The sequence below is a fragment of the Ornithodoros turicata genome, chromosome 6 (genome assembly GCF_037126465.1).
Source record: "Ornithodoros turicata isolate Travis chromosome 6, ASM3712646v1, whole genome shotgun sequence".
In the NCBI taxonomy this organism is placed as follows: Eukaryota; Metazoa; Arthropoda; class Arachnida; order Ixodida; family Argasidae; genus Ornithodoros; species Ornithodoros turicata.
The window spans coordinates 5,741,877-5,768,726 of record NC_088206.1 but is presented as its reverse complement, the minus strand read 5'-3'; the positions used below and the strand labels follow the sequence as shown (position 1 = coordinate 5,768,726).

At 44.4% G+C, this 26,850-nt stretch overlaps 3 protein-coding genes across 3 annotated transcripts in view; 2 read left to right on the top strand and 1 right to left on the bottom strand.

Annotated features, from left to right (window-relative positions):
• LOC135398939 (tRNA (guanine(6)-N2)-methyltransferase THUMP3-like) overlaps positions 1 to 26,850 on the bottom strand; it is a 283,535-nt gene that overhangs the window by 135,146 nt on the left and 121,539 nt on the right. The gene's annotated exons all lie outside the window — the stretch shown is intronic.
• Positions 505 to 12,828, top strand: LOC135398940 (uncharacterized). The gene is made up of 5 exons (XM_064630516.1): positions 505 to 584; positions 4,620 to 4,763; positions 6,784 to 6,914; positions 7,687 to 7,804; positions 12,536 to 12,828. The coding sequence occupies exons 2-5, from the start codon at positions 4,657 to 4,659 to the stop codon at positions 12,750 to 12,752; spliced, it is 573 nt and encodes a 190-aa protein (XP_064486586.1). The 5' UTR covers positions 505 to 584; positions 4,620 to 4,656; the 3' UTR covers positions 12,753 to 12,828.
• Positions 18,510 to 26,850, top strand: part of LOC135398732 (zonadhesin-like) — a 55,724-nt gene continuing 47,383 nt past the window's right edge. The window contains exons 1-7 of the mRNA XM_064630115.1: positions 18,510 to 18,673; positions 20,800 to 20,876; positions 21,999 to 22,074; positions 22,518 to 22,639; positions 23,938 to 24,007; positions 24,676 to 24,797; positions 25,811 to 25,922. Of these exons, the coding sequence (XP_064486185.1) occupies positions 18,612 to 18,673; positions 20,800 to 20,876; positions 21,999 to 22,074; positions 22,518 to 22,639; positions 23,938 to 24,007; positions 24,676 to 24,797; positions 25,811 to 25,922 (641 nt within the window). The 5' untranslated portion in view covers positions 18,510 to 18,611. The remainder of the gene's footprint in view (positions 18,674 to 20,799; positions 20,877 to 21,998; positions 22,075 to 22,517; positions 22,640 to 23,937; positions 24,008 to 24,675; positions 24,798 to 25,810; positions 25,923 to 26,850) is intronic.

The window sequence follows — 26,850 nt, the reverse complement described above, 5'->3', positions numbered from 1 at the left end:
ATAATCTTAACCACTATGCCACGGGAGCTGCTTAAGTTACATGCAGTGAAATTGCGTATGCACGTGTGGCAACGTTGTGCTCAATCGGAGCAAGACACATACGCGGTGAACCTACGTAGAACTCTAACCATTAAGCGAAAACGCCGAATCGTATTTTGATGAAAGCTATACCTTCTACTTGAAGACAAAACTGGAATCTTACTTTTCACGGAGCTTTTACCGATTGATCAGAGAACCCGAAAATCTGTTTTAATGTAACGGCTGCGGAGCATTGCCTGCGACACAACAAAGGCCCCACGTCAGCTTAACTTCCTCGAGAATTTGAATCGCTAAACTGTGTTGTCGTTAAATCTACGCAAAAAATAAATAAAAAGTAAAAAAAACGCGTTTTCCGCAAAACGTTCTGCCAAATTGCTGAACGTGGTAGAGTGCTCTAGCGTAATATCCCGACATGCAGAGCACCGTGACGGCTGCCAGCTGGCGCCCCACGCGTTATCAACTCAGCTCGTGTCCAGCTAATTACATCGGAGGGAACTCTTTCACAAGGGTATTACGGCGGAGCGCGCAGTCCTCAACACAGCTGGGTGAGTGGAGGTGTAAAACTCGTTTCTTTCTCTCGTAGATAAAATGACAACGACGCGATTGCACCGTTGCTTGTAACTGCAGGTTTGCTGCAAAAGCAAGTTTTGCCGCCAGCTTTCGTTTGATCGCCTCGCATAATGGCTTCCGTGCCGGAGTTACCGGAGTTTTCATGGCATGCTTTATCGGCTTTACTGATTTAAAAAAAATAAAATAAAAATCAAGCTGCCGCCTCGACGCAACTGTGGCCACTTGGTGCGGAATTACCACCAATTCGCGAATGCAGTGTCCACTTAGGCATCCCGCAAGTATGTAATGAGATTTCAATCACAAAGTCTTTGCCGGGAGCACACCCTCCGCCAGGCATGGAAAGGGCAACGGAAGTACCTCGCACGCAGCTGCAAACCGTCAAATAAATGAATTCCTCTGCAAGTGCGCTTCTCCGCAGAACAGAAGTGTTGTAAGGCAAAGCATACTTGCGCGTACCACAAGAAAAACAACTACCGCGGACATGACCCGCGACTATAATTTAACCCACATTTTCTTTCAAAGCAGGGTACGTGTTTAGCATTATGATTAGCATGGACTAAATTGATTGATTGATTGACTGAGCCAGCGAAGCATGATGCAGCGAGACTTGAGCTGAAACGTTCACGCGACCTCGCGTTTCCGCTGCGGCGGGCGGGCATTTTGACACGTGACTGCCACATACGAGGGGCGTTCGATAAGTTCTAAGTCCAACTTAGAAGCGAGAGGTATAGCACTAAAAAACACATTTTTATTTGTCAACCCCACCCTCCACTGATGCCCATGCGCCTCACGCGTCGCTTTCCAAGTTCAGTGATTTGTAAAGAGTACGTCTAAAAACAGAACTTCACTGCATAGCATGCTGTGCGCCAACGATTGCCAAGAATGATAGGGTTATCGCTTCTGATTCGAACACAGGGGTGACACAAACCCGCCATTGTTGTAACTACTCTAAAGCGGGTGCTTTTGGCAAAACTGTCACCTTGTCCTGGTCGCACGTCATAGAAAACGTCATTTTGAGGTCATGTGATTTTGGTTACGTGTCGCTTTGCCACTTACCGACAGATTTTCACCGTCATAGCACCAAGAGATGACCATATTTTGCCAGCGTAAACTATGCGGTGCTTCTTCCGCAACATGGTAGCCCATTTCACCTCAGTTTACGTACATCGCATCGGCTCGGTAAGTTCTTAACGCGCGGTCGTAATCACATCTTTGGAAGCTGTCAACAATACGAGGCTTTATGTGTAAAACTGCGCGTTTTACTGCGGGATTATCGGATAAAAATAATTACCGTGATGGAAAAACATCCAAAACGCCGTCCAGAAACAACAACCGCATTGTTTACAAACAGTTTGGCCGCCGATCACGCGCGCCGCCGTCTTTAAGGTCACGTGCGCCTTGATGTTTGCTGTGACGTGCGACCAGGACCTGTCCAGGATGCATTGCGTTCGCCCAGCACGCTTTCGTCTACGGAGCAATACATTGAATGCCACCCCTGTGGATTCGAAGAGGGATGGGGGCATACGCCTTTTTGTGGCAATTTTCATGTATCCAAATTGCCAGAAAAAAGCGTACGCCCACCTCTCTGTTCGCATCAGCGATAACCATATCATTCGTGGCAATGGTTGGCGCACAGCGTGCTATGTCTCTTCACAGCGCAAAGTCTCTTCTACGGACCCAGCATTCGTATATATTTATATATTTAACCTCAGGGCCGTGGGGCAATACAGAGAGGAGGGGTCACACTTTTAATAATCGGGTGTTAATACAAGCAGCATTCTAAAATATTGTCACGAAGCGAAATGGGTCGGCGAGTCGTCGAATAAACAGCGAACGGTTTATTAGACTACTTGGTAGCAAAACACAAGAGTGATAGCTCTCTGAACACAACTGAGTCCAAAGAAAGAATGCTCCAGTCTGGAGCGCACAGGCATTTAAGCGTCGCGCCGAAAAGTCTAGAAACAGCACGTGCAGCAGGCGATGTGTCTGGAAGCTTCTTTCTTCTTCAGCATGCGCCGGGATGAGATGTACCGTTTCGTGCCTGCCCTGGAAGTTTCTCGAAGATGATTCGTGGCAATATTTACAAAGTAAGTCCATATGAACAAATTGCACAGATACGTGGATGTAAATATATATATATATAAAAAAAGTGAAAGATTTGGGTCGATTAGAGAGAACAATAACAGCACAAGTGGACAATATTTAGAACGAAAAATGACTATATATGCAGAGAAACGGTTACATAAACACTACTTAAATTCCTTGATGTCGGCAATGGAGGTAACGGCCCCGGGGAGGCGATGTACCAGGAGGAAATGAATCGTGAAATGACCTCGTTGAGCGAACCTGAAGAACCATCACACGCCTATTGGTCGTAACTAGAGTCGTAACCCTGTCTTCCGCTTTGCGGCACGTTTCCTAACGACCAGCGCGTGGGTTGTCTTCCGAAGACTCCGTGCTACGCCTATACAAAGCTGCAAACGTTTTGACAGTCGCATATATGAGGGCTCACAATCCCTGTACGCATTCATGGGCTTTTGAATACTTGCCAGTGGCCCTGTTCCTTCTTTCGTCAAAAAATTCGATAACGGCGCCATGCTCCACGCTGTCCTTCGCTTCAGCAATTGCCACCTAGCTATACTCTGTGCAAGTTGAACTTCTGCGCAGGAGAGAGGGAAATGGGCGGAGAAATCACGTGGGCAGTGTTCCACCACTCACCGGTCGGCGCAGAGTAACCAACGTGCTCGATATTGTGGTTGCGGTTACTTCGTTGCTTCCTCCCACGTGAATCTACCCACGTGGGACCTCCGCGTCCAGTTTGTTGTGCTGGGGGGCGGCCAATCATGTGCCGCGTTGGGTTACGTCAGAGGTTGAGGGAAAGGGGGAACTGTAGGAGCTGCGCGGAAGCGTGCCCTACTTGCAGAGCGTATACCTTCAACGTGGTGCGACGCGAGGTCGAATGGGAGAGGGGAGTCACGTAACTCGTAATTATCACCTAGAAGGATGACGCAATATGCACGCAACATTGAAATACCGTCAATCTATTACTACATCCTACTTAGACTTAGAACTCAACTACACGTAAACTACACATCGGTGTAACACGACAAGTAAAAACAGTTCACTTGACGTTTTTGAAGTCGTGCGATTTCCATAATCAGAAGACAAGAAAATGACAACATAAAACCAGTGCCTATTTATACACTGTGATCGTCGCCCCCCCCCCCCCCTCCCTAGTGTAGTCTAGTGTAGCGTGTAGGATAAATAGGCTCTGGTTGTACACTGTAAACTTTTTCACACCTTTAAAGGTGTGCGCTATGAACATTCAACTTGGTTGCGTAACATTGCATCTCCAGGATGATATTTTACAAAATTTGGAAAGCATTACTAAAGATCAAGTGCCAGTGCAAATCTTGCTTTCATTATGTCTTGGATATCGTAGGTACGAGCTAATGCATATATGCATCGCTATCGATAATCGAGCACGCGCAAGTGTCTACAATACTGTTGAACAGTGTTGAGATGTTGCAAGACTGAATTTTTGAAGGGCAGACAACACTCGAGTAAAGAAAATTTGTGCGAAACCGTGCTCCATTGTGATGTTACCAAAATTACACCTAAAAAGGCGTGCGCCATGCACGTTGTTACACCTTTAAAGGTGTGAAAAGATTTAGAGTGTATGCTGTTGTTTTCTTGTCTTCTGATTATGGAAGTCGCACGACTTCCGAAACGTCAAGCTAACTGTTTTTACTTGTTGCGTTATACCGATGTATTTTATACGTGACGTCCTTCCCCGGTGTGCGGACTGTTTTTAACTTAGAACTTATTAAATGCCCCTCGTACAATACACGCTACGTGTACATACGTATAGCACAAACGTATTTGATGACACATTAGAATGAACCGGCAGAAATGTGGTGAAATATATTGGTTGGAAGACTCCTATAGCGTCCAAGCATATCCATACAATATTACGTGTCGAATAAAATAAAATAAAAATTCTCTCGCAGTTTATCGACTCGAGCCGCAGTCGGATATATACGAGCCATGTTGTCTGCCTCGATTTGCCTGGCTCACTTGGATGCGGATTCAACGCTTGGAAGCCCAGGTTTCGCAATTCCCCAAAACGCAACTCTTCGGCACGATGCGAACATGTAAGGGAAATTGAGGAGAATCTATATTTGTTGCGTGCGTCTTCGGCGCGTTCACAATGTGCTCGAAACGTTGCGCAATATCCAAGTGCAGGTAGGTTCGTATTTATTTGCGGGGATTCTGGATATTGCACGCCTTATACCGTCGGCATCTCCTCCGTTCTTACAAACGTCGGATCTCATTGTTGGCTCGCAAGATGAAGAATATTAGGGAGTTTGAAAACAGCAGGGAGCCCACGCGCTTTGGAGCCGCAAAGAATAAAGAGTCGATGGTTGTATAATACGCGAAACAGCTGTCTGGGTTCTGCACTCTTAAAAATGAACTTCACCAAATAGCACGCTCCTAGCCAACCATAATTTCGAATGATATCGTTATCTGCCCTGATTTGTTGAAAACGGGAGCCGTACGCCTTTTTTTTTGTGACAACTATGAACAGCATAAGTGCCACAAAAAAAGGCGTACGCCTCCAGTTTTTAACAAATCAGGGCAGATAACGATAGCATTCGAGATTATGGTTGGTTAGGAGCGTGCTATGAGGTGAAGTTCATTTTTAAGAGTGTGGGTATGCGTAGTGCTCATCCATTAATTTAAAGGGACTATAAACTCTACCAAGCGAAACCTGCCGACTGTGTCGGCTCCAAGCGGAGGTTTTAACTTGTTAACTGTGACACTTTTGTATAGATGGACCTGATAGGTCCGTATCTTCACCACATGTAGCACGCTCTTAGCCAACCATCATCCCCAATGACAACGTTCTCCCTCCTGATTTGTTGATAACAGGAGGCGGAGCTTATTATGTAGCGATTATGAAATGCATTATGGATACAAAATAGGCTCCCCCCCCCCCCCCCGTTTTCAACAAATGAGGGACGAGAACGTTGTCATTCGGGATGATGGTTGGCTAGGAACGTCCTATATGTGGTGAAGTTCAGTTTTAAGAGTGTAGAGCAGAACGTTATGTGTACCTCCGCGTTGGCGTCTGATTGGGTGCTACAATTCTTCAAATGACGTACACTGTTAAAATAGAACTTCACCACATAGCACGCTCATAGCCAACCATCGTTCGGAATGATATCATTCTGTGTACGTATTTGCTGAAAATGGCAGGAGGCGCCTATCTGGGACATATTATGCATGTCCCAGATAGGCTCCTCCCCCTGTTTTGAACGAATCATGACGCAGAATGATATAATTCGGAATGGTGGTTGGCTAGGAGCGTGCGATGTGGTGAAGTTCTATTTTAACAGTGTAACAACAATGGACAGAGGTATCTGGATGGCGGTACGCCTACTCGCCCCTATCAAAAAAAAAAAAAAAAAAAAAAAAAAAGTGGAAAAGAAATGCGTTCAATTTAGCCCGTTTATTGGCTGGTAATTTGAAACGTCATGTTCGGAGCTCGGAGCCACGATTGGACGGCAAAGGGCTACGTAGCTGTCTGACGTATGCGTGGTGGAGAGGGGCGCGCTGGTTACTCATCTTTGAAAGCATCTACACTCTTAGAAATGAACTTCACCGCATAGCACGCTCCTAGCAAACTATCATCTCGAGTGATATCGTTAGCTGCCCTGATTTGTTGAAAACGGGAGGCGTACGCCTTTTTTGTGACACTTATGAACAGCATAAGTGTCACAAAAAATGTCCCCCCCCCCGTTTTCAACAAATCAGGGCAGATAACGATATCATTCGAGATCATGGTTGGATAGGAGCGTGCTATGCGGTGAAGTTAATTTTTAAGGGTGTATATGGGTCACTGATATGGAACGAGCCCAACGAAATGAATATTTGGGTAATATGTCCTGCGTTCCTTCATGGGGTACCATTATTTGTAAAATGTTTGGCGGCCTGTTTACGGCCCCCTTAAGAAACCCTCTGTAGGCACGGCATGATATTGAACACCACACTTTTTTGGTTTTTATAAATTTCGGTCATACCTAATGTGCAGTAAACAAAAAAAGAGTCCCGAAGAAGGCAACACTGGCTGCTGTCTTAGTCAGCGCTGATACATGTATTGGTGTTGCGCAGTACGCTGACGAACATGGCTACGTGCTTCGATGAGCTGACTACCAAGACATTGACCCTTGCTGAATACCGCCTGTATCTGTTATTTGTGAATCGTCTACTCCATGCTCTCACGGCTCTTCTCAGCGTTGAACGTATGTACCCTCTGTTACGCAACATTATCCTTATCACATTTCGGACAACCGAGACGGTAAAAGGCGGTATCCAACGCATTTAGATCACAAGAGCCACTGCGTTAATGTACGTGGTGTGCACATTAATATAAACGACTGATGACAGGGACATATGGCATAATGGTGTAAGAGTATCTGTCGTCTGCTCCGAGTGCATTGCTGTCGTCTGCTAACAAAGACGCTTTCCAAAAGCCGCTGGAATGAGACTAAAAGTGCTTTGTGCAGTACGTGGAATAGAGAGGGCACTATACTTGCCCTATTGAAAAGTAAAAGCGGAAAAAAAGGCTTGAGTATCATAGCTCACAACGGATCATGTACTATATCCGTCTTGCTTCATCTTTGACCGCTAGTCGAGATGCATAATTATATATATAATTAGCGCATAATATATTATATAATTTAATATTAATAATAATAATAATAATAATAAAGAAAGGCTCAAAACTGGATGAAAAAATTAATATGTTGCAAGCGAGCTAGTGTGCGGTAGAAAAAACGAGGTAAGAGGTCAATACTACTACTACTACTACTACTACTACTACTACTAATAATAATAATAATAATAAATACCTGCAATGAAACAGCTTTCACGAACACCCTTGCGCAAGGTCATAGAGAAATATATCTTAAAGACTCCGTTTGAAGCAGCCCAGCTCCAAGCTGTCAACATGACTATATAAGGTATCCTTTTGCAATGATATCCACGTTATGTCTGTCTCCCTGTCGCTTCCAGATGTTACGGCGCTGCATGGCTGTCTCCAAAATGGGGAATGTGAAAAGGTCATAGAGAGCTACCGGGAAACTGACGTCACCAGTGAGAACGTGGAAGGCGTAGTAGAACGAGCGTGCAGGTGAGCCCGACTCAATGGTGATCTGCGTAAAGCAACTTGCTTCAAGAGTAGCCAGCTTCTTTAGGTCGTGCCTAACTCTTTGCTCCCCCCCAACGTAAAACACACGTTACAAACGCAGAAACGCAGGTGAAGCACATCTTGTCGAAAGACATGAAAGACGGTGAAGCTAACTTCAAAGGCGGATGATAATACGATCTCCATTCGAGGAAAAAAAAAAAAAGAATGAAGAAGAAAAGCTTGGGTAGCTCACGCGAGAATTCGAGCGCAATTCGCCTTTGCAGGAACACAAGTTTGATAGCTTCGTAACGATTTTACGAGTCAACAAGGGGAAACAATACGATTTAGAAAAAAAGAAAAAAAAAAAGAAATAAAAAGAGACTCACGAATCATTCCACATTTATTGTGAGTCGCCCGAACTCAGGCCAATCAGATTTTGATGTCGCAGAACCTTCTCGATCGCGCTGTTTTTTTTGTTTTTTTTTTGTTTTTTTTTCGTGTTTTTTTCGTATCTCTGTTACTGAATAAAGTTCCTTGCAAATAGCAAATTACATTGGCATTACGTTTTCTATTCAATTCTGTGCGAATTGGAGGAAAACGTCCACCTCGCCGCGCGTCGAGACTAAAGGGGCTTTAAATCTAATCCAGTGAACGACAAAACTCATTATCTGCGAAAGGAGCTGCCCTATCTATTATTGCGAGTGTTGACGGGTCCGCTTCGAAGGAAGGTACTCCGATTGCGAAGCTTATTGGATTTTCCCTCGGCCCGTTTCTTTCCTTCTTTCCCTCTTCTTCTTTCGTGTCGTCTGACACGTGGATGATAGCGAAAGGCAACAACCGCTTCGCCATGGAGGAACTATTAACAACGAGAAAATGTACTTCAGTTAAACGAGTAAAGATGGGAATTATGAAGTAGTGAGCATCGGCTACTTTCTCGTTCATTCATTGGTTTATTTACACCGTGAAGAAGAAAGTTACGAAACTGGAAACATATGCACTCTAAAAACAGAACTTCACCGCATGGCACGCTGTGCGCCAACCATTGTCACGAATGATATGGTTATCGCTTCTTATTCGAAGAGATAGGTGGGCGTACGCCTTTTTGTGGCAATTTGGATATATGAAAATTGCCACAAAAAGGCGTACGCCCCCATCTCTCTTCGAATCAGAAGCGATAACTCTATCATTCGTGGCAATGGTTGGTACACAGCGTGCTGTGCGGTGAAGTTCTGTTTTTAGAGTGTACACGCTTAGAAATGAATTTCACCGCATAGCACGCTCATAGCCAACCATCATCTCGAATGATATCGTTGTGTGCCGTGATTTGTTGAAAACGGGAGGCGTACGCCCCTCTTGTGACAATTATGAACAGCATAAGTGTCACAAAAAAGGCGTACGCCTCCCGTTTTCAACAAATTACGGACGGCAGATAACAATATCACTCGAGATGATGGTTGGCTAGGAGCGTGCTCTGCTGTCAAGTTCATTTTTAAGAGTGTACAGTAAGAGGTCACATAGTCAAGACTAGAGGTGGGACGTCGTGTTTTTCCAAAGACACACTCTTAAAAATGAACTTCACCGCATAGCACACTCCTAGCCAACCATTATCTCGAGTGATATCGTTATCTGCCCTGATTTGTTGAAAACACGGGGCGTACGCCTTTTCTGTGACAATTATGAACAGCATAGGTGTCACAGAAATGGCGTACGCCCCCCGTTTTCAACAAATCAGACCAGATAACGATATCATTCGAGATAATGGTTGGCTAAGAGCGTGCTATGAGGTGAAGTTCATTTTTAAGAGTGCAGACGTTGCAGCAACTCCGTTTTCAATAAGCCATTGGAAATTGAGGCATAACTGCACGAATTAAAGAGAGAGAGAGAGAGAGAGAGAAAACTACAATGAAGTGGTCAATGCGACAAAATGGCAAGTGAAAGAAATGAGTTTGCTATATTTCATCAGCATTTTATGGCACATATAAGGGTTTTTGGTCGTATAGGCTTCGGTATTCGAAAAATTCGAATATTCGCACGGCACATGCTTTTTTGCGAGTAAGCAGTGATCTCCTTCCTATGGTCGACTACACTCTAAATCGTTTCACACCTTTAAAGGTGTAATAACGTGCATGGCGCACGCCTTTTTAGGTGTAATTTTGGTAACATCATAATGGAGCACGGTTTCGCACAAATTTTCTTTACTCGAGTGTTGTCTGTCCTCCAAAATTCAGTCTTGCAACAAATCAACATTATTCAACAGTATTGTAGACACTTGCGCGTGCTCGATTATCGATAGCGATGCATATATATGCATTAGCTCGTCCCTACGATATCCAAGACATAATGAAAGCAAGACTTGCACTGACACTTGATCTTTAGTAATGCTTTCCAAATTTTGTAAAATATCATCCTGCAGATGCAATGTTACGCAACCAGGCTGAATGTGCATAGCGCACACCTTTAAAGGTGTGAAAAAGTTTACAGTGTACGACTTTGATCTTGAAGGGGCGCTCATATTCTAGAGCAGCACGATAACAGGGAGGGAAGGAGACACGACAACACAATATGTTAACTCTCGAGTCTCGACTAACAAGAAGTTTAGTGTTTGAACGTTTCCTTCTTTTTAAGTATCGTTGTGCTCACGTCATACGCACGTGTGAATATTCTTGGCACGCACAAACGCGTTCAAACATTAAACGTCTTGTTCGTTGGGAGTTAGCAGATTGTGTTGTCGTGTCCCCTTCGTGTCGTGTCGTGTTTTTGCGATGTTTTCGTGCTGCTGTAGAATATAAACATATACCAAACTACTCCGCCTCAACGCCTTGTTAAATCCATCCGCCTCTGTGAAATTTTAAAAGCGCATAAAACGCCCCGAGGAGCTGTATAATTTGCTTGAAATATTGCTCGGCTAGTAGACTACCTTTGTAATTACTTTTCGGAGCGACTCTAATTGTAATTAAGCTAAAATTATGAATTTACAACTCAAATTTAATTTACTTTTTTTTCTTCAAAATGCTGTTGTAATTTCAGTATTTCAGTTTTGAAAATTTATTTTCACGGATCTGTAGAGTACTAATACGTGTTCCTCACGATGGGGATGCTGACCGCTATACGGACTTTTCGATGATACATTTTTGTACTTCACACAAATCGTGCAGATACCGCAAAAAAAAAAAAAAGAATCCTTATGTCTGCTATGAGATATCATAAAACTGACGTGGATAAGTCGACTACACTATGAAAAAAAGGTGTACTTTAACTCCTTTGTGTCTCCTCACTCCCTCAAGGGAGTAGCATAACACCTTCTTCATGCCGGGGAGTAATATTACTCTCCAGTAGGGAGAAAGGTGTTATGCTACTCCCTTGAGGGAGTGAGGAGACACCCTTTTGAGCGTAATTGTACTCTCCAAAAGGGTGTTATATATGTGGCAAAAAAGAGTGTACGCTGCAGCCTTGTATTCGTATGTCAGATGCAGCAGCAACGAAGAAGCCGCATGCTTTTGATCGACAGCACGCTTGACGTGCAGCCACCTTCAGGGACTAGTAATTAGCAGACGTTGTCCGCAAATGAGTAACGTTGAATTTATTTTCGCTTGTAGAGGTAAATATAATTACGTATTAGGTATCGTTGTGTCGAGGTATACAGTCGGACCTCGTTTTATGAACCCTCGATATACGAATTCCCTCAACTTACGAACGGCTCCACAGGGAACCAAACTTTTTCCGTGTATTTTGACCTCGTTTTACGAACCCTGGATATCGGAACTATGAACGGATTATTAGGGGACGGACCCAAAGTAGCCAAGCCATTCTGACCTCGATATACAAACGGGCGTCATGAAAGTACAGAGGACAGGCCAATGGACCGGAGGATAATGAAAGTTCCTCAGTACATGCTGTCAAGGTCCAACATACAATGTCCCAACGCCACCACGTTCCACAAACATGATTCATCATTTCCTGAAAGTATAATTCCGGCGTTTACAGCCGAACGGTTGTGAGTTTGGACCAGGTCTCCGAGATGGAAACATCTTGCCGTTCCAAGAGAAGGCGTTCAGTCCTGACAGCCGGGGACAAGGGTGATATTTGCCGTTTGAAGCGTTCTCATCCGCGCGCGATACGGTACTTTGAGGACCGGGTGGATGAGTCAAGTGTCAGACTTCTGTCATCTCTTCTAAACAACATAGACCCTGCAGAAAGTATGTTGCAAAGCACAATTACGCAGTATTTTCAAAAATAAAACTTATTCAAATCAATTTCCCGTGGTTTGGTGAGGTATTTGTGCGCTGCACACCTCGGACCTCGATTTACGAATACCTCGATTTACGAACGATTTTCTGAGAAACGAAGGGTGTTCGTAAATCGAGGTTTGACTGTACACGGAAGAGACACTACACGAAATAAATTGCATCTATACATCGAAGCCTCGGGCGCTGCTTGCAGGAAAATTCTCTCCCGAGAGGAGGACCATATTCGCTTTTACAGTTCTATCGCTCCAAACGAGAACCGGATAAAAGTCAACGGAAGTCGCTTGTCGCGTTGCACGAATGTAAGCAGCAGCAGCAGCGGAAGTCCAAGTACTTAGTGAAAGAGAGGAGTCCCGGGTGCCTTGTAAATGGCATGGATCACAAAATATTACTTGCGTTACCTTTTAATTACTAGTGCACGTTCTACATTTTACTAATACTATTATACTGATACTTTTTTTCCCTCCTCCTCGCCCGCGCTTTCTTACAGACACTTCGACGGCTACACGGACTGCAAGGTGGCCGAAGCAAGATCCAGATGCTCGGAAGAGGAGGCAGAATACCTCTACGCTTACCTAACTTCCATGGGCGGCCTACCACACAGACTGTACTGCAGCTATCCTAATAGCGCTGGTAGAGGCACGTCACCTCTGCGCTGCTTTCTTCTGCCGACATTCCTTTTCGTTGTGTCACTAGTTCGCCAGTGACAACACCCAGGCGAGCTCGAATATATGAAAGCTCGAAACTGTTAAAAAAAAAAACAATAAATGAGCGTGTAAGTTCTTTTCGTTTCTTCTTTACTTTTCAGACAGCAACAACAACAATAAATGAATGAATGAATGAATGAATGAATGAATGAATGAAGGAAAAGTGATGACGACATGGTATGCTTCCCCGCAGTGGTCGCAGTATCCTACACTCTTAAAAAAAAAGAGTGTACTTTAACTCCTTTTTTGGCGACATATATAACACCCTTTTGCAGAGTACAATTACGCTCAAAAGGGTGTCTCCTCACTCCCTCAAGGGAGTAGCGTAACACCTTTCTTCCTACTGGAGAGTAATATTACTCCCCGGCATGAAGAAGGTGTTATGCTACTCCCTTGAGGGAGTGAGGAGACACCCTTTTGAACGTAACGTAATTCGTGCGCGGTCTCTCGCACGAATTGCACGTTCGGCGTTAAAAACGAACCACAAAAATAATACCTTTGAACAACGCGCGTCTTTTGTACTTCTGGAACGTAATACTAATAATGGGAATATGATGGCAAAATGCGAGGCATTCGAAGGTAAAAAAAAAAAAAAAAAGAAATTTGCGCACGGCGCCCGCAAAAGTGCGCCTGTGTTGTCGACCATGCAGATGTGAACGCTTCCTGCAATGTTTACGAACGTTTGAGATGCGCTTTATGAAAATCCTCTGTGGTGTACTGCATAAGAATGCGTTCAAACTATTGTTAAAGAGGATAAACCGGGAGAGGCTGGGGCGGTATACAAGCTCCGAGAACATTATAAAACGCGTATTCGACGGTAATTTAATAAAAAGACAGAGTCCTTTCAGAAGAGCAAACGCTTACGCCAGGCTTTGCTCTCCAGATTACCATGCACACGAATTTGCATTTTCTCGCATTTCTTCTAAACATTTTACTTTCCCGCTTCAGGAACAACACGAAACTCGTACTATATAATAAGGTGCAATTCATGAACGGCAAAAGAAAATACTGCAGCTGCTAGTATAAAGACGAAGTTTGGAATGTTAATAAATTATAGCTTAGTCAAAGTAGCAGTAAAAGAGTGCGGATGAAATATTTTCTGCAAGTATTAAAATGTATTCGAAGTATTTAACAATAAATATTTATCTAATTTTAATTATACTTTCATTTACATAAATATAAACAAATATTGAGAAATAAAAAAAGCAGAACATGTTGTAGTTTTTGTATTCCTACGAGTGTCAATGACAAATAGTGCACGCAGTCTGAACAAATAATAGTTCACGAGTTCTACGTCGCGACACAACTATAATCATGACCGTAACTATAAACTATGGCTACTTTTTGGTTTTGGTCCCGCATTAGCGCCGCGAAGCATATGTGTCTGTGAGCCGAGTGGAGACGTGGACACAGAATGCACACGTGGATTACGTATACGTAGTGCACACGTAGACGTAGCGGGCAAGTAGACGTAGAATAGACGTCCATAGTACTCATTTGTAAAATAAACCTAACCAAGTGTAGCAATTTGTTTCAATTGACATTGCACTCAAAGGTCGCCGCGATACCGATGTTACAGCGGTACAAGAGTATATCGTTGCGTTCGTAAGTTCAAACTAGAATCGCAGAGACACAACACACAACGTTCACAGGGGCACTTTGACGTTATTATTATTATTTTTTATATTTAGGTCCGTTTCCGTCTACAAAGATGGTGGTGGCCCCGGCTAAAAAGCTGCTGAGGAAACTTGAGCTTGAAAAAGCTTGATAAAAAGCTTGAAAAATCTGATAAAAAGCTTGAGGAAAACCGGAGGTCGCACAACAACAACAACAAATAAGTCGCGAGTACGACCTGGGGTGATTCACCACTGACCCCTCCCATGGCTTCCTATACACTCTTAAAAATGAACTTCGCCGCATAGCCCGCTCCTAGCCAACCATCATCTCGAATGATATCGTTATCTGCCCTGATTTGTTGAAAACAGGGGGCGTACGCCATTTCTGTGACACTTATGCTGTTCGTAATTGTCACAGAAAAGGCGTACGCCTCCCGTTTTCAACAAATCAGGGCAGATAACGATATCATTCGAGATTATGGCTGGCTAGGAGCGTGCTATGCGGTGAAGTTCATTTTTAAGAGTGTAGTCACTGGTGAAGACGCCTGCATTAATGTCAGAGTCAGATACGTTTCGGTGTTCGCAAAGTCGACTTTCTACGCGGCTGTAGAGTATCGGTACTCGAGTTCGTCTCCGTGCAAATAACCATCTGTAACATTTATCCGGCAAAACTCGCAACCCCTTCAATCCGCAGGGCGAGCCATAAAACGTTATATTACAGAGTGGCGGAGTATACGGAGCGCCTCGGAGACTTCCGGCCTTCGTTATCAATACCCACAGCCAGCCGTGCTCAGAGGCGCACGTGCACACATTGAACATAAAGTTGGAATAGAACGCGACCAATGATAAGCGGCCCGTCCAATAGGCTAAACTGAAAATTAACAGGCAGTTCATGTTTTCCTGCCGCTTTTATCGCAGCTTCCGGGCAAGGACTGCGCTAAGGGCCCCCGCTTGGAAATTGCCGGATGTCTTTTCATATCAATGAGCTTCCGCAGAATATGTGGCTTTAACAATAGCGTCGCAAAATTATAGAGCACTACGGAACGAGTGTGCCAAGAACACTCTGCGTGGACTGATATCACTGATAGACGGGAAACTGAATGCCCTTTCGAGTGAATGACGTTCAGATTGTATGTCAAGACCGTTCGCGCTGAATAGAGCTATACACGCACAGAGGGCAAGACATTCGCTATTGATGGCGATGACGACGCGTAAAGTATTAGGAACGCATTATATATCAATAAATCAATCACAAATACATAAATAAGTAAATAGATCCTAGCGAATATGCGTCCACTTCTTACTCATCTTTCGGGGGGGGGGGGGGGATATGTTTATTAGACGAAAAAGAAAAAAAAAACCGGGGAAAGGTCAGCCAAACGGGACGTCGGCTTGCTATTCCAGAAATAAGAAATAATAATAAATAAATAAAAAGAAAAGATAAGAATTAAAGAAAGAAAGAAATAGGAAGGAATAAGAAATAAATAAAGAAAGAAAATTAAGAAATAAGAAATAAAGAAAAAGAAGTAGGAGAAAACGAAAAACTAACAGATGATGAAAGAAGGATGAGGTAGATTAAAAACAAAGATGACAAAAAAAAAGATGACTAACAAACGGTGAAAGAATGATGAGATGAATCACAGACGATGACTAACAAACGGTGAACATCTCATCTTTCGGGCTGTTTCATAAACTAGTGTTTAAAACAGCGCGAAAGCGAAATCTGCTACCGCCATAGAACTTTCATAATACCTAGAAACCAACCCAGATGAAGGGGGGCATCTTAACATTGGAGCCTCCATGATCAATACGTTAGGCCTAGCGTGTTACTAACGGAGTTTCCTACTAGCTCCAAGCGCCATTTTTTTTTTTTCATGTCGCAGAACTGTACGACACTCGTTCCCTACGGAATAAGACACGATCCAAGCGCACAAGTGAGAGCAGACGGAGCAAACACACTTCGTCCACGGCATGGCACACGGAGCGCAGCAGAAGCAACGCACGACTTCCATTGGATTGGATTGGATACCATGGCGCCGAACGCGCCTGGTCTTTGCACGTGGAAAGGCACGTGGCCGAATCCGGCCGAATCCAAAATGGCGATCATGGCGCCTCCCGGACTTGGACGTTGGGAGAGGGTCTCGCCTCCGTACAACTTCTTTGCTCTCCTCCATTACTCTCTCTCTCTCTCTCTCCCAGCTTTTCTTCTAGCCTCTCAACTTATGATTTCTGTGCGTGCCGATATACTGTTCGCGATGATATGGCGAGCTAACCATAATGCAGGCTCAAAGCGCGCTGAACAGAATGAATATAGCCGCCATGAGACAAGGGCGTTGAAGTCGACCGGGAACGAGGGTGGTATGGTGAGCTAGAATGAATGGTGTGCTGAACAGCCACTGAAACCGGGTCATGACGACGGGCCTGCCGATAGGTAGCTACCATGGGGGGGGGGGGGGATATATTTATTAGACCAAAGGAAAGAAAAAAAATGGGGAAAAGGTCAGCCAAACGGGACGTCGGCTTGCTATTCCGCAAGGAAAAAACGAAAATAAATAAAAGAAGAATAAAACAAATGAAAAAGAAATGAATTAGGAAATAAAGGATAAACTAACAAACGGCGAAAGGAGGATGAGACAGATTAAAGACAAAGATGACTTTAAAAAACAAACAAAAGAAAACACGTAGTTAATGGTTGAGGGTAAGAGCGGGGCACTGAAGAATGAGATGGCACGACTTGAGTTCACAGGCTGTTCATGAGACCTGTATCGCTCAAGAAAGTCAAAACAGCTTTGGTCGCAGACCGCCGTGAGGTATGTCGTACTGGGCCGAGCAGAGTGGCCAGAGAAAAGTCTGTGCACCGCAGGCTCGAGTAACTCGTCTAAGCGTGGTTCGAGGGGCGTCGAATCTGTGACAGTTGAGGTACAGATGTTGCTTATCAGCTTCAACAGCGCAAGTGGGGCATTTGGGCGAGTGAAGAAGACCCATTTTACAGAGAAGCAGAGGTGTCCTGGCGACATTAAGTCGTATACAGTCGGTGTAGAATGACGCGAGCAGTGGTGTGTGGCAACGAAATGCATCGACGGGTCGATAGACAGGAGATGATCGTTCAGTGGGACAGCGTCCTCTTGAAACTGCCGAGAGCCGCTGTGGCGGAGTCGCTGTATCTGTAACCGACATGCTGAGGTTGAACGTGGTAGTAAACAGTTATCGAAGGTGACGTCCCCATGTGTCCGACGTGTTAAGGCGTCTGCGCGGGTGTTTCCTGTGACCTTCCTGAGTCTGGGGGTCACCAGGGTCACTATGTGTTAGAATGGGAGGTGCCCTTTTATGCTGGCACTGCGCGATTCTATACGTTTTTTTCAGGCGGCCAGTGAGTGTCCGTAGCGACGAGGGTTTATCTGGGCCTGACCCCTATGGGAATAATATAATAGAATATTGTTTCTGTGACTCGTGCAGGTCAGAATGTCCGCCTGGTCGTATAAGTCGACTGCCAAAACGACATCTATGCGGTCCTCGTAGCTTTTTTTCTTATTAAAAAAAACTGGAAAGGATAAGAAAAAAACACCCGTAAAAAAGCGCATTACAGTGAACCCTCGTTATTATGACCATGGTAGTTCCCGAAAATTTTGGTCATAATGCGGAATTGTCATATTAACGGGGGTATCTGCAGAGGTTTCACAGCAATGTTCCCCAAAAGTATGGCCGTAAAGCGCGTATGTCAGATTATCGGGGGTCATATTAACGAGGGTTCACTGTATGTGCTTCTGTGTGAATAATTCCTCCGTTCTGCATCGTCACTGAAACCGCACCGAAGCCATAAATATCGCCCGGTAATTACCTGGATCCCCTTTTGGGCTCCGTGAAAATATGCATTCAGAGAACAATATTCCTAGAATCACAAACTCAGCCTCGCTGCTTGCAAGAGTGACATTCAAGCTTTCAGGATACCATTAGCAACGTCGTATCCTGCTTTCGAAGTCAGACGACGGAAACGTTTGTGCAAGAAACTCGAAGCTGCGGAAGTAGTCGACTGCAATCTTGAACCTCATTGCGGCTCTTACTGAGCTACAACGCGTTATCGCAAAAATAATAAAATCGAATGTGCACCGGTTTAAAATGGGCTCAAATTATACCAGCGACCTCAGACTGCTGCTGCACAAGCAAGCAGTTCCGACCACACAAGCAACAGAGCGCATCTATCTGTTCTGAATATGTGCGGGCGAAGAATCTAGCATAGTTAGTAATGAATTGTATGGAAGTTTTTTGTCTGTTGCTGCTGGTTTGCAGCGCAGCAGTTGGACAAAGGTAAGCTCACTCTGTGAACATCAGTTCTTTCATGTTCACTCTGTGTCTCTTTTTCATATGAACTCTGCCATAGTGTAGAAAGTGTAGCATTCCTTCACGTTGCGGAGATCACGTTATATTCAAAGTAAAAGCAAATTAGGAACAAGTTTTAAGTGCGAAGAAGTTGCACTTTGCAGCTGAGGTTTCAATGCTCGAAATTTGCTCACCTATAATAATCACTTCTTTGCTCTAAGCATGGCAGACAAGAAGTACAGCCCCTGTAACATTGCTGTCGGTGTATCTCGCGTTTTTTTTTCTCTCCTTACATACTGTTGTCGTGGCTTTCATTGTACTAACTAGAGCCCGGATTCCTAGACGCATGCCTTTTTTTTTTTCGTGAGGTTCTAATAGCGCTTTTCAATACAGGATCACCAACTGGGTATACTTGGGCACCTCCTGTATTGATTTGATAGTGCCTATAGATGCCTATTCCGGCGCTAAAGCATATTTTGGCGTAGATGCCTCAAACTCCGGTTAAGCATCGAAAAGTGCCTAATAATGGCACTAAAGCGGTGGCGAAACATTGTTGTCCTGGTGAAATTGACATGGGTCACGCCGCACGTCCTTTTGTAACCATCGATCGTTTGAAAGAATGTTGGAATGTAAGCTGATAATTGAAAATCGATTACTCGGTAGAGAGGCTTACTATGTATTTCTTTCTCTCTATTCCAGCATTGTGTTGTCTCGTGGGTCGTTATTAAAAAAGCATATAGGCACGTTTCGTAACGGTTTCGTCGCAATCTAGAACACGCAGCGACATTGCCAGCTTACATCTATATAGAGGCCCGCAGCATTTTTTTCTTTTTAATTTCTACTCTCTTTTTCTTTTGTACAACGAATTTGTCACACGGTAAAATGCTGACGAGGGGGCGTGACGTACGAAGGCAGGTACAAGTCCGGTATACCATCTCTAAAGTTTATCAACCTTACTAAGCTGCCCTCCTCGCGGGCAGTCATGGTCCTATAGGTAGACGAGCTAAAGTGACACCGCGGACGCAGTGTGAGCAGACTTGATCCCCCATAACTGCTACTATTGTCAGCAATGGTAATGCTAAAAACGAAATCTAGAAGGCGAAGTTAAAAAAAAGTTCGAGGAATGAAAAAGTTTAGCGTTATACTAAAGCCTCCGATGCTCGAGGCCCATCTCGCATATGGCCAGTAATGTTGCCAGCGACAAGTCCTTCTGAGAGGTGACGTGGAACCGACGGCGATGGCTGGCAGCCTTGTGCCCATAGTGGGATCAATAAGTTTTGCGCTTTCGTGCAGCAAAAAATTAGAAAAACGGTCGCAACTCCCATTTATTGTTCTTGCGGATAAAACTGATTTATTCGCTTTCTTTTCGCGCTTTCAGTGCTACAGATAAAAAAAAAAAAAGGAAAAGAAATACTGTGCTAACACTCTTAAAGATGAACTTCACCGCATAGCACGCTCCCAGCCAACCATCATCTCGAATGACATAGTTACCTGCCCTGATTTGTTGAAAACGAGAGGCGTGCTCCTTTTTTTTTTTTTTGACACGCTGTTTATAATTGTTCGACGTGGCCGTGTCACGTGGAGACTGGGAGGTACCCGGGGTCGAATCCCGCTGCCGCGGCTGTGCTGTCTGGGTTTTTTTTTCCTGGGTTTTCCTCAGACGCTTTCAGACATATGTCGGCACAGTTCCCTTAGAAGTCGTCCCAGGACGCACATTTCTCCAGGGCGTCGGTCGTGACGTTGTCCACCTCTGTGAGGCCGACAACGGTGAGCCCTTTCACCTTCACCACCACCACCACCACCACCACCACCTGATTTTTTAGAGTGCCACCGGTAGTGCCTAAATCGGGATTTTTAGCGCGATTTATAGGCGCCTAAAACAGTTTTTTTGTGTGTGCGCCTAAAAATCTGGGCTCTAGCTAATAACCTAATTGAGAAAGCTGAACGACGGAGCGTTAACGGTAATTCAGATCCCTGCGTTTGAGCGAGTAATTATTTATTGTGCCGCGACACTTGTGCGAGCCATCAGCTCATCCGGTTGCGTTTGCGGATTGTGTTTGCAGATTGCGGTGACTGTGTTTTGCTATAATTTGCGGTAATATTTCTCACCCTAGCATCAAAGGCGGAGCCTACAAAGGAGGAAGTTACGATGTCCTCCCCGCTAGCCCCCTGTTCGCTAAAATGGAACAACGTAAGTTGACACGTCATCCATATAACCTCTTAATATCAGAGATTCAAGTGACTCCAATGTCTCAACTGCACATAGTACATATTTTAGCCTTCTCATACCTCTGCCACGCGGGCCCGAAAAATGACATTAAATGCGTAATGAGCTAAGTCTTAATGTTATTGTTGTTAATGTTCGTCCTAATGCTATGTTATGTCTTAAGTCTTAATATTATTAAGTCTAAAATTATATTAAGTCTTAATATTATGCTGTTAATGTTGGTCTTAATGTTATGTTATGTTAATGTTATGTTATACTGAGATATTTAATGGCATTCGTCTGAATGACAGTTTCCGCGTAAGGAGATCGCCAGAACTCATCCGCCCGCAAAATGCGTGCCCTCGGTCCCATTATCTGAGCACAAGAGCAATTTTAAAACTTCCATAAAGCCACTCTGTACTGAGCACCGCGCAGTTATTTTATGAATTACTCAAAAACAAGCCTTATTTTTGGCAAAATTCCTGGCGCTGTTAACGGTTGCTTTTTTGCATATTTGCTATTGACGTAGACTGCCACCTGACAGGCTAGATGGCAACAGTTTTCCGACATAATACAGACCATCCATTGTGAAATAAAGCAAATTTTCTCATTTTTTGGGGGCATTGTGGGTATTTTCAATCTCTTTGAACAAGTTTACGCTACGCTCTTCAGGTGCCACATCCCTTACGCGGCTACAGTGGGAGACCCGCATCGACATCATCGCGTTTAATGTCATTCCAATCTGACGTGTAGCGCGACTATCGTAAGAAATGGCATTCGGGAACAAACTGACATTACACGCTAATGTCATTCGTTCTGCCTATGTGGCACGGGTATTGAAAGGCAGCACACTAAATGTGCAGTTTCAGTGTTGTTCACGTGACCGGAGGCCCTTCTTGTAGCCCTTAGGTGACGAATCGCTTTGTCGCACCATCAGTTTCTGACGGAAGTACGGAAAGAAATTGGCAGAGGAAACTAGCGTAATGCACATTTTCCTGCAATTCACATTGCAGCCTTCGGTGCAATGCGAATACTACAATTGCAGTGCAATTCTACATCATCATAAGCTTTACATATATGTGTGGGTGTGTGTGTTGGCCATTTCAGACTCCCAACCGATGACTTCATGTTTGCTGCCACAGTTTCCAAAAGGGGGAACGATGCAGTGCAACGACGCAAACACGTAAGTGTGTCGACCTGCACGCCCACAAGACGCCAACGCATACATACTACTTTCTCAAGTATGAGAAGAAACCAACAACAGAAACACTACGAGATGTAAATACCACTAAAATGTGCCGTTAAGCGTGAAAAAGAACAACCTTATATTAGTACGCTTCCGAAAGCTAGTGAACCTGTGCCTGGACCGCAGCAATGAGATAATGAAGTGAACGGAATCAAACAACATTCAAAGTTGCATTGTCAAAAACTACACGCTGTATACCGTTCAGACTTTTATACTGGCACTCATGACCTAAGGCTTTGTAGCTGATGTTTGTTATTTTCAAGTACCACAGAGTACAAACGTTATTCAACTAACGTTACAAGCAATTGCAGAAAAAGTTACAGGCAACACAAAAGCGACTCCAACATTGGCGTGTTTCGTAAGCAATGCGTTTCTTGTAGGGAATGTACGGCGACCTGCGATCATGGCGGAGAGTTTGAACCCGGCGTGACCGCATTCACCTTGACGTGTGACGCCGTCAACGGCAGATGGCTTCCAAGGGCTAGATTTCCTGATTGTTACGGTACAAAACGTTCTTTTTCACCTGTGCATTGAACGCATTATTATCCGCTACTGCCTTCATACTGTAACAAACTTTAAGCGAAAAATGAAAAAAAAAAAAAAAAAGAATAAGGGAGATATGAAGCAGACGGCGTGACGTCCATAATTGGGAGCCTCCCGCTGGGTGCTTGAAGCGAATGAACAAACGGTACGCAAACTTTGAGGATAACTAGGTTCCGTACAACTGCAGTATACGAACACCATTGATCAAGCGTATTAAAAGTAAGTAGTAAATAAAGGCAGGTAATTGTAACTGTAGTAGTCAGCGCCGAAGAAGACGATCAAAACAGAAAACTCTCGTCAGACATTGGCATGTGAAGTACCTTATTATGCGCGTTAAAAGCATAGCTGGAATTTTCCCATCCACGCACGCAGTTGACCCGCAATGCCCACGAACGCTTTCACACATCATCCCTAGACATCTAAATGCCGTACCGATGACGAGAACGGTGTCCAGAAGGAGAAATATCAGCGGCTGGATCTTCTACATTGCAACCTTATTCGCGTCCGCATTGCGAAACAGCGTACCACGCGGTGACATGAGAGGAATCTATTTTCACGATTTGACACGTTCGATGCATCCGGATTTTCAAAAAGACTCATAATCGACTAAAGGGTTATATTTACGCTGTTGCTCGGGATATGATTTCGATTCAACGATTGTTGACGTTTGCAATGCGTCGTGCAGACTTACCGTGTTTTCCGGTGTATAACGCGCACCCCTAAAAACGGGTCGAATTCGAAAAAAATGTTCGATGTACAACGCGCATCGCAATGGTGCTACAAGCTTCTGTACTGCCACCAGTATACATAATAAACCAAAGCGGTGCATCATATACGTATGTATATGCTATATTTGAAACACATTTAGTCAAATCCGTTAAACTCTTATGCAACAGCGTCGCTGTCATAGTATACTTCAGTGTCCTCTCTGCTTTCCGTTTCGCGTCCCTTCTCAATCACGCCATTCTTCTGAAATGAGATCAAGATTATTGACCGTTTATGAGGTCCAGTGTCCTTTCGCCGGATCTGTCAACTGACCCTAAGAGATACGGGAGAAAGCCACAGCACACCCTGGAAGTGGCTAGAATTTGTACGTCACTGACCTGAAAAGGAACTCTGCAGGAAAATATTTCCGTGTATAACGCGCACCGTTAGATAACGAGCAGGACCTCTTCAGAGCACTTTTTTTTATTGTATAACGCGCGCGTTATACACCGGCAAATACGGTACCACTGACGTTGAGACCAACGTTTCCAGATACACAGCCGACGTGTCCGGCACTTGAGGCTCCTAAAGGTGCTGTGGTAACCTGTACAGGAGACAACAGGTGAGACATATCGTTATATGCGCAAGCGATATACATCTATAGTTTATATTAGACCCTTAAGTGAATAGGCGAAAGGACAAAGAAGCAGAATGCAAGCAAGCTGGCTTCCACTGCCACACAGTGAATAATTTGTGACATAGAAAGGTACGAAAGAAATCGTGGTTGCCATGCACAGCGTAAAAAAATAAATACGCCCACACAAACTTTCGTCTTCGTGCTTTCTCTATGCGCTATACCGATGGATTGAGACGAAAGTTTGCGTGGTCGTATTTATTTTGTTACACGGCGCTTGGTAACCACAATTTTTTCGAAGGCTTCTCTGGCATAAATCTTTTACTCTGAGGCAGCGGAAATCGGTGCGTCAACGAGGTGTCGCTCAAGAAAGTATCACGTCATGCACGAAAACGTGACTGACGTTTTAGAGCACTCACCCTGTATATCGATGACTCAATCAAAAATCAGCTGAATATTAATGAAAACGAGTCAATGAGTTCAATTAAAATAAAAGCAATCAATGAAATGAAAATCACTAAGGGGAATTAATAAAAATAAGAATTTTCAATACAACAAATTGCTTCATTTACTTTTCCTCTCGGCTCTTTTTAACAACTCACTTTTTTTACGATGAAAAGAAATCAATCATCAATGTCGTGTTCTTCTGGGTGTAGGGTCTGCGTTGCAACTTGCAAAGAGGGCAAGGTTCTCCCAGGCGGTGGAGAATCAATGACCCTAACTTGTGACACAGCTCTTGGACAGTGGCGGCCATTCGGAGGATTTCCGGACTGTAGAGGTACCAACCGTTCCTTGCCCGTTTGTGTCCTCCTCCCTCTCTTTCTCACTCCCTCCTCGCTTCAACGTAAGGCCCCTCCGTCGTTAAAACTAGAGTCACTAAATAGGGAAACAGAGTAGCGACACTGAGCCACGCCGGCGAGGGAGACCGCCATCTTGTGTCCGGCGCGGCTGCGTTGCCTAGCAACGAGACGCCATTCACCCCCCCCCCCTTTTCTCTGCCGGAGAACTTTGCGCAGTCGAGCCAGCTCGCAACCGAGGAAGCCGGTTTGAGATGGAGGGGGGTCAACATGGACGGCGCGTTGTGGGAAGGAGAAACCACGTGACACGATCGGCCCAATCGCGGACACCGAACGGCGGCTCCGGCGCGGAAAAGGAATGCGATACTCTGTACCACTATTTAGTGACTCTAGTTAAAAGAGGGTGCGTGAGAATATCGTGCAGCTTGTACACAGCATAGGGTTTACATAACGCAGAGCGGTGCTACCTGTGTTTTTCCGCCACGGCTAACAACCAAGATATGAAAAAAAAATCAAGAAACAAAAAATTGCCTTTTGTAAATATACTGCGTCGTTAGCAGCAAAAATATCAGGTGTTGTAAATGGCACTTTTTTTTTTTTTTGTTGTTGTTGTTCTCAACGTTTTCGACAGTTCGCAGATTATACGCTTTCGCGGATTCTCGCCGGCGGCGCTAGCGACGCAAGTCAGCATTGAGTCCCCACGCTATTTTCGAAAAATAGCGTGCGCGCACAAAACCAAAGGCGCAGTTTGTGTGTTCTGAGAATGCGCAGTGGCGATGACGCTATTTCTTTGGGTCATCAAATGGCTTCAGTTCACTATTCTACAACCCTCTACTAAGTCTTGTGTGAAGATAAGGACAGACGTTAGACGTCGTCAATAGCGCGGACATCTTTTCCTTTTACATGCTTATCTCGGCTTACACTGAAATGCAATAGGTTCCTAGCGAACCGTATAGAAAGAGCGACAAAAAATCATATTTGTATCTTTCTTCAGAACTAGCACCCGTGTCCCAAGTACCTCTTGAACCACCGACTGGACCACCTTGTGAGATGCCTCCAAGCCCTAAAGCAGCATCTACGAGGTGCAAGATTCTCGGCAGTACAATGTAAGTATGAGGATGCTGAATAGGAAGAAAACTAATATAGAATGAGACAGGACGAGCACTTTCATCATCACGATCTTCTTAATCACCAAACAGGCGAGATCATTCGAGCCCTTAAGAACGGCGTCTCGTTCACTATCAGTTTTCAAAGTGCATCTTGCTGCGTCTCACTCCTACAGTCGCATCCGAAAACCTATCTATGAAATCAATACCTCTATGTTCGGCATCGACCGACAAACTACTTGGGTAATCTTTTCATCCACACGCTAAAAACATAACTTCACTGCATAGCACGCTCTGCGCCAGCCACTGCCACGAATGATAGGGTTATCGCTTCTGATTCGAATGGAGATGGGGGCGTACGCCTTTTTGTGTCATTATCATGTATCCAAATTGACACAAAAGGGCGTACGCTCACATCTCTCATCGAATAAGAAGCGATAACCTTATCATTCGTGGCAATGGTTCGCGCAGGGCGTGCTATGCAGTAAAGTTCAGTTTTTAGACTGAAAAAAAAAAGAGAAAAAAGCTAGAATATTAGATAAACGAATTTGAAAGATCAGTGATGCTTCCGCAGCTGTGGAGGCTGCGGCGGCGTGACGTCACTAACGAATCGGAGGAGTGAGAGGGCGGTGCTCAGAGGAGATATGCGCCTTCCAGACGATCGTACGGCCAAGTCGTTCCCTTTCTCAAGGAAGTGCTCTGATTGGTGGTGTAGCGAATGACGTTTCGCCCCTTTCCAGAGAGGGAATTCCGACACACTCTCAACATCCGGCGACATCTATTCCATTGAATAACAGCCACTGTTTCGCGCGGGGTTTTCGATACCGTGTTCAGTGATACACGAGGAATAAAAATTACACCGCAGTTTCGAAGAATCGACTAACTTTAACAACATGTAAATGCGCAAAAAAAAAAAAAAAAATACGAA

Bases quoted from the DNA above. Each gene is read 5' to 3' on its own strand.
- LOC135398940 (XM_064630516.1), top strand. From the start codon at position 4,657: ATGTTGTCTGCCTCGATTTGCCTGGCTCACTTGGATGCGGATTCAACG. The intron at 4,764-6,783 runs GTAAGGGAAATT...GGTGTTGCGCAG, and splicing joins CTTCGGCACGATGCGAACAT to TACGCTGACGAACATGGCTA. The intron at 7,805-12,535 runs GTGAGCCCGACT...GCTTTCTTACAG, and splicing joins GTAGTAGAACGAGCGTGCAG to ACACTTCGACGGCTACACGG.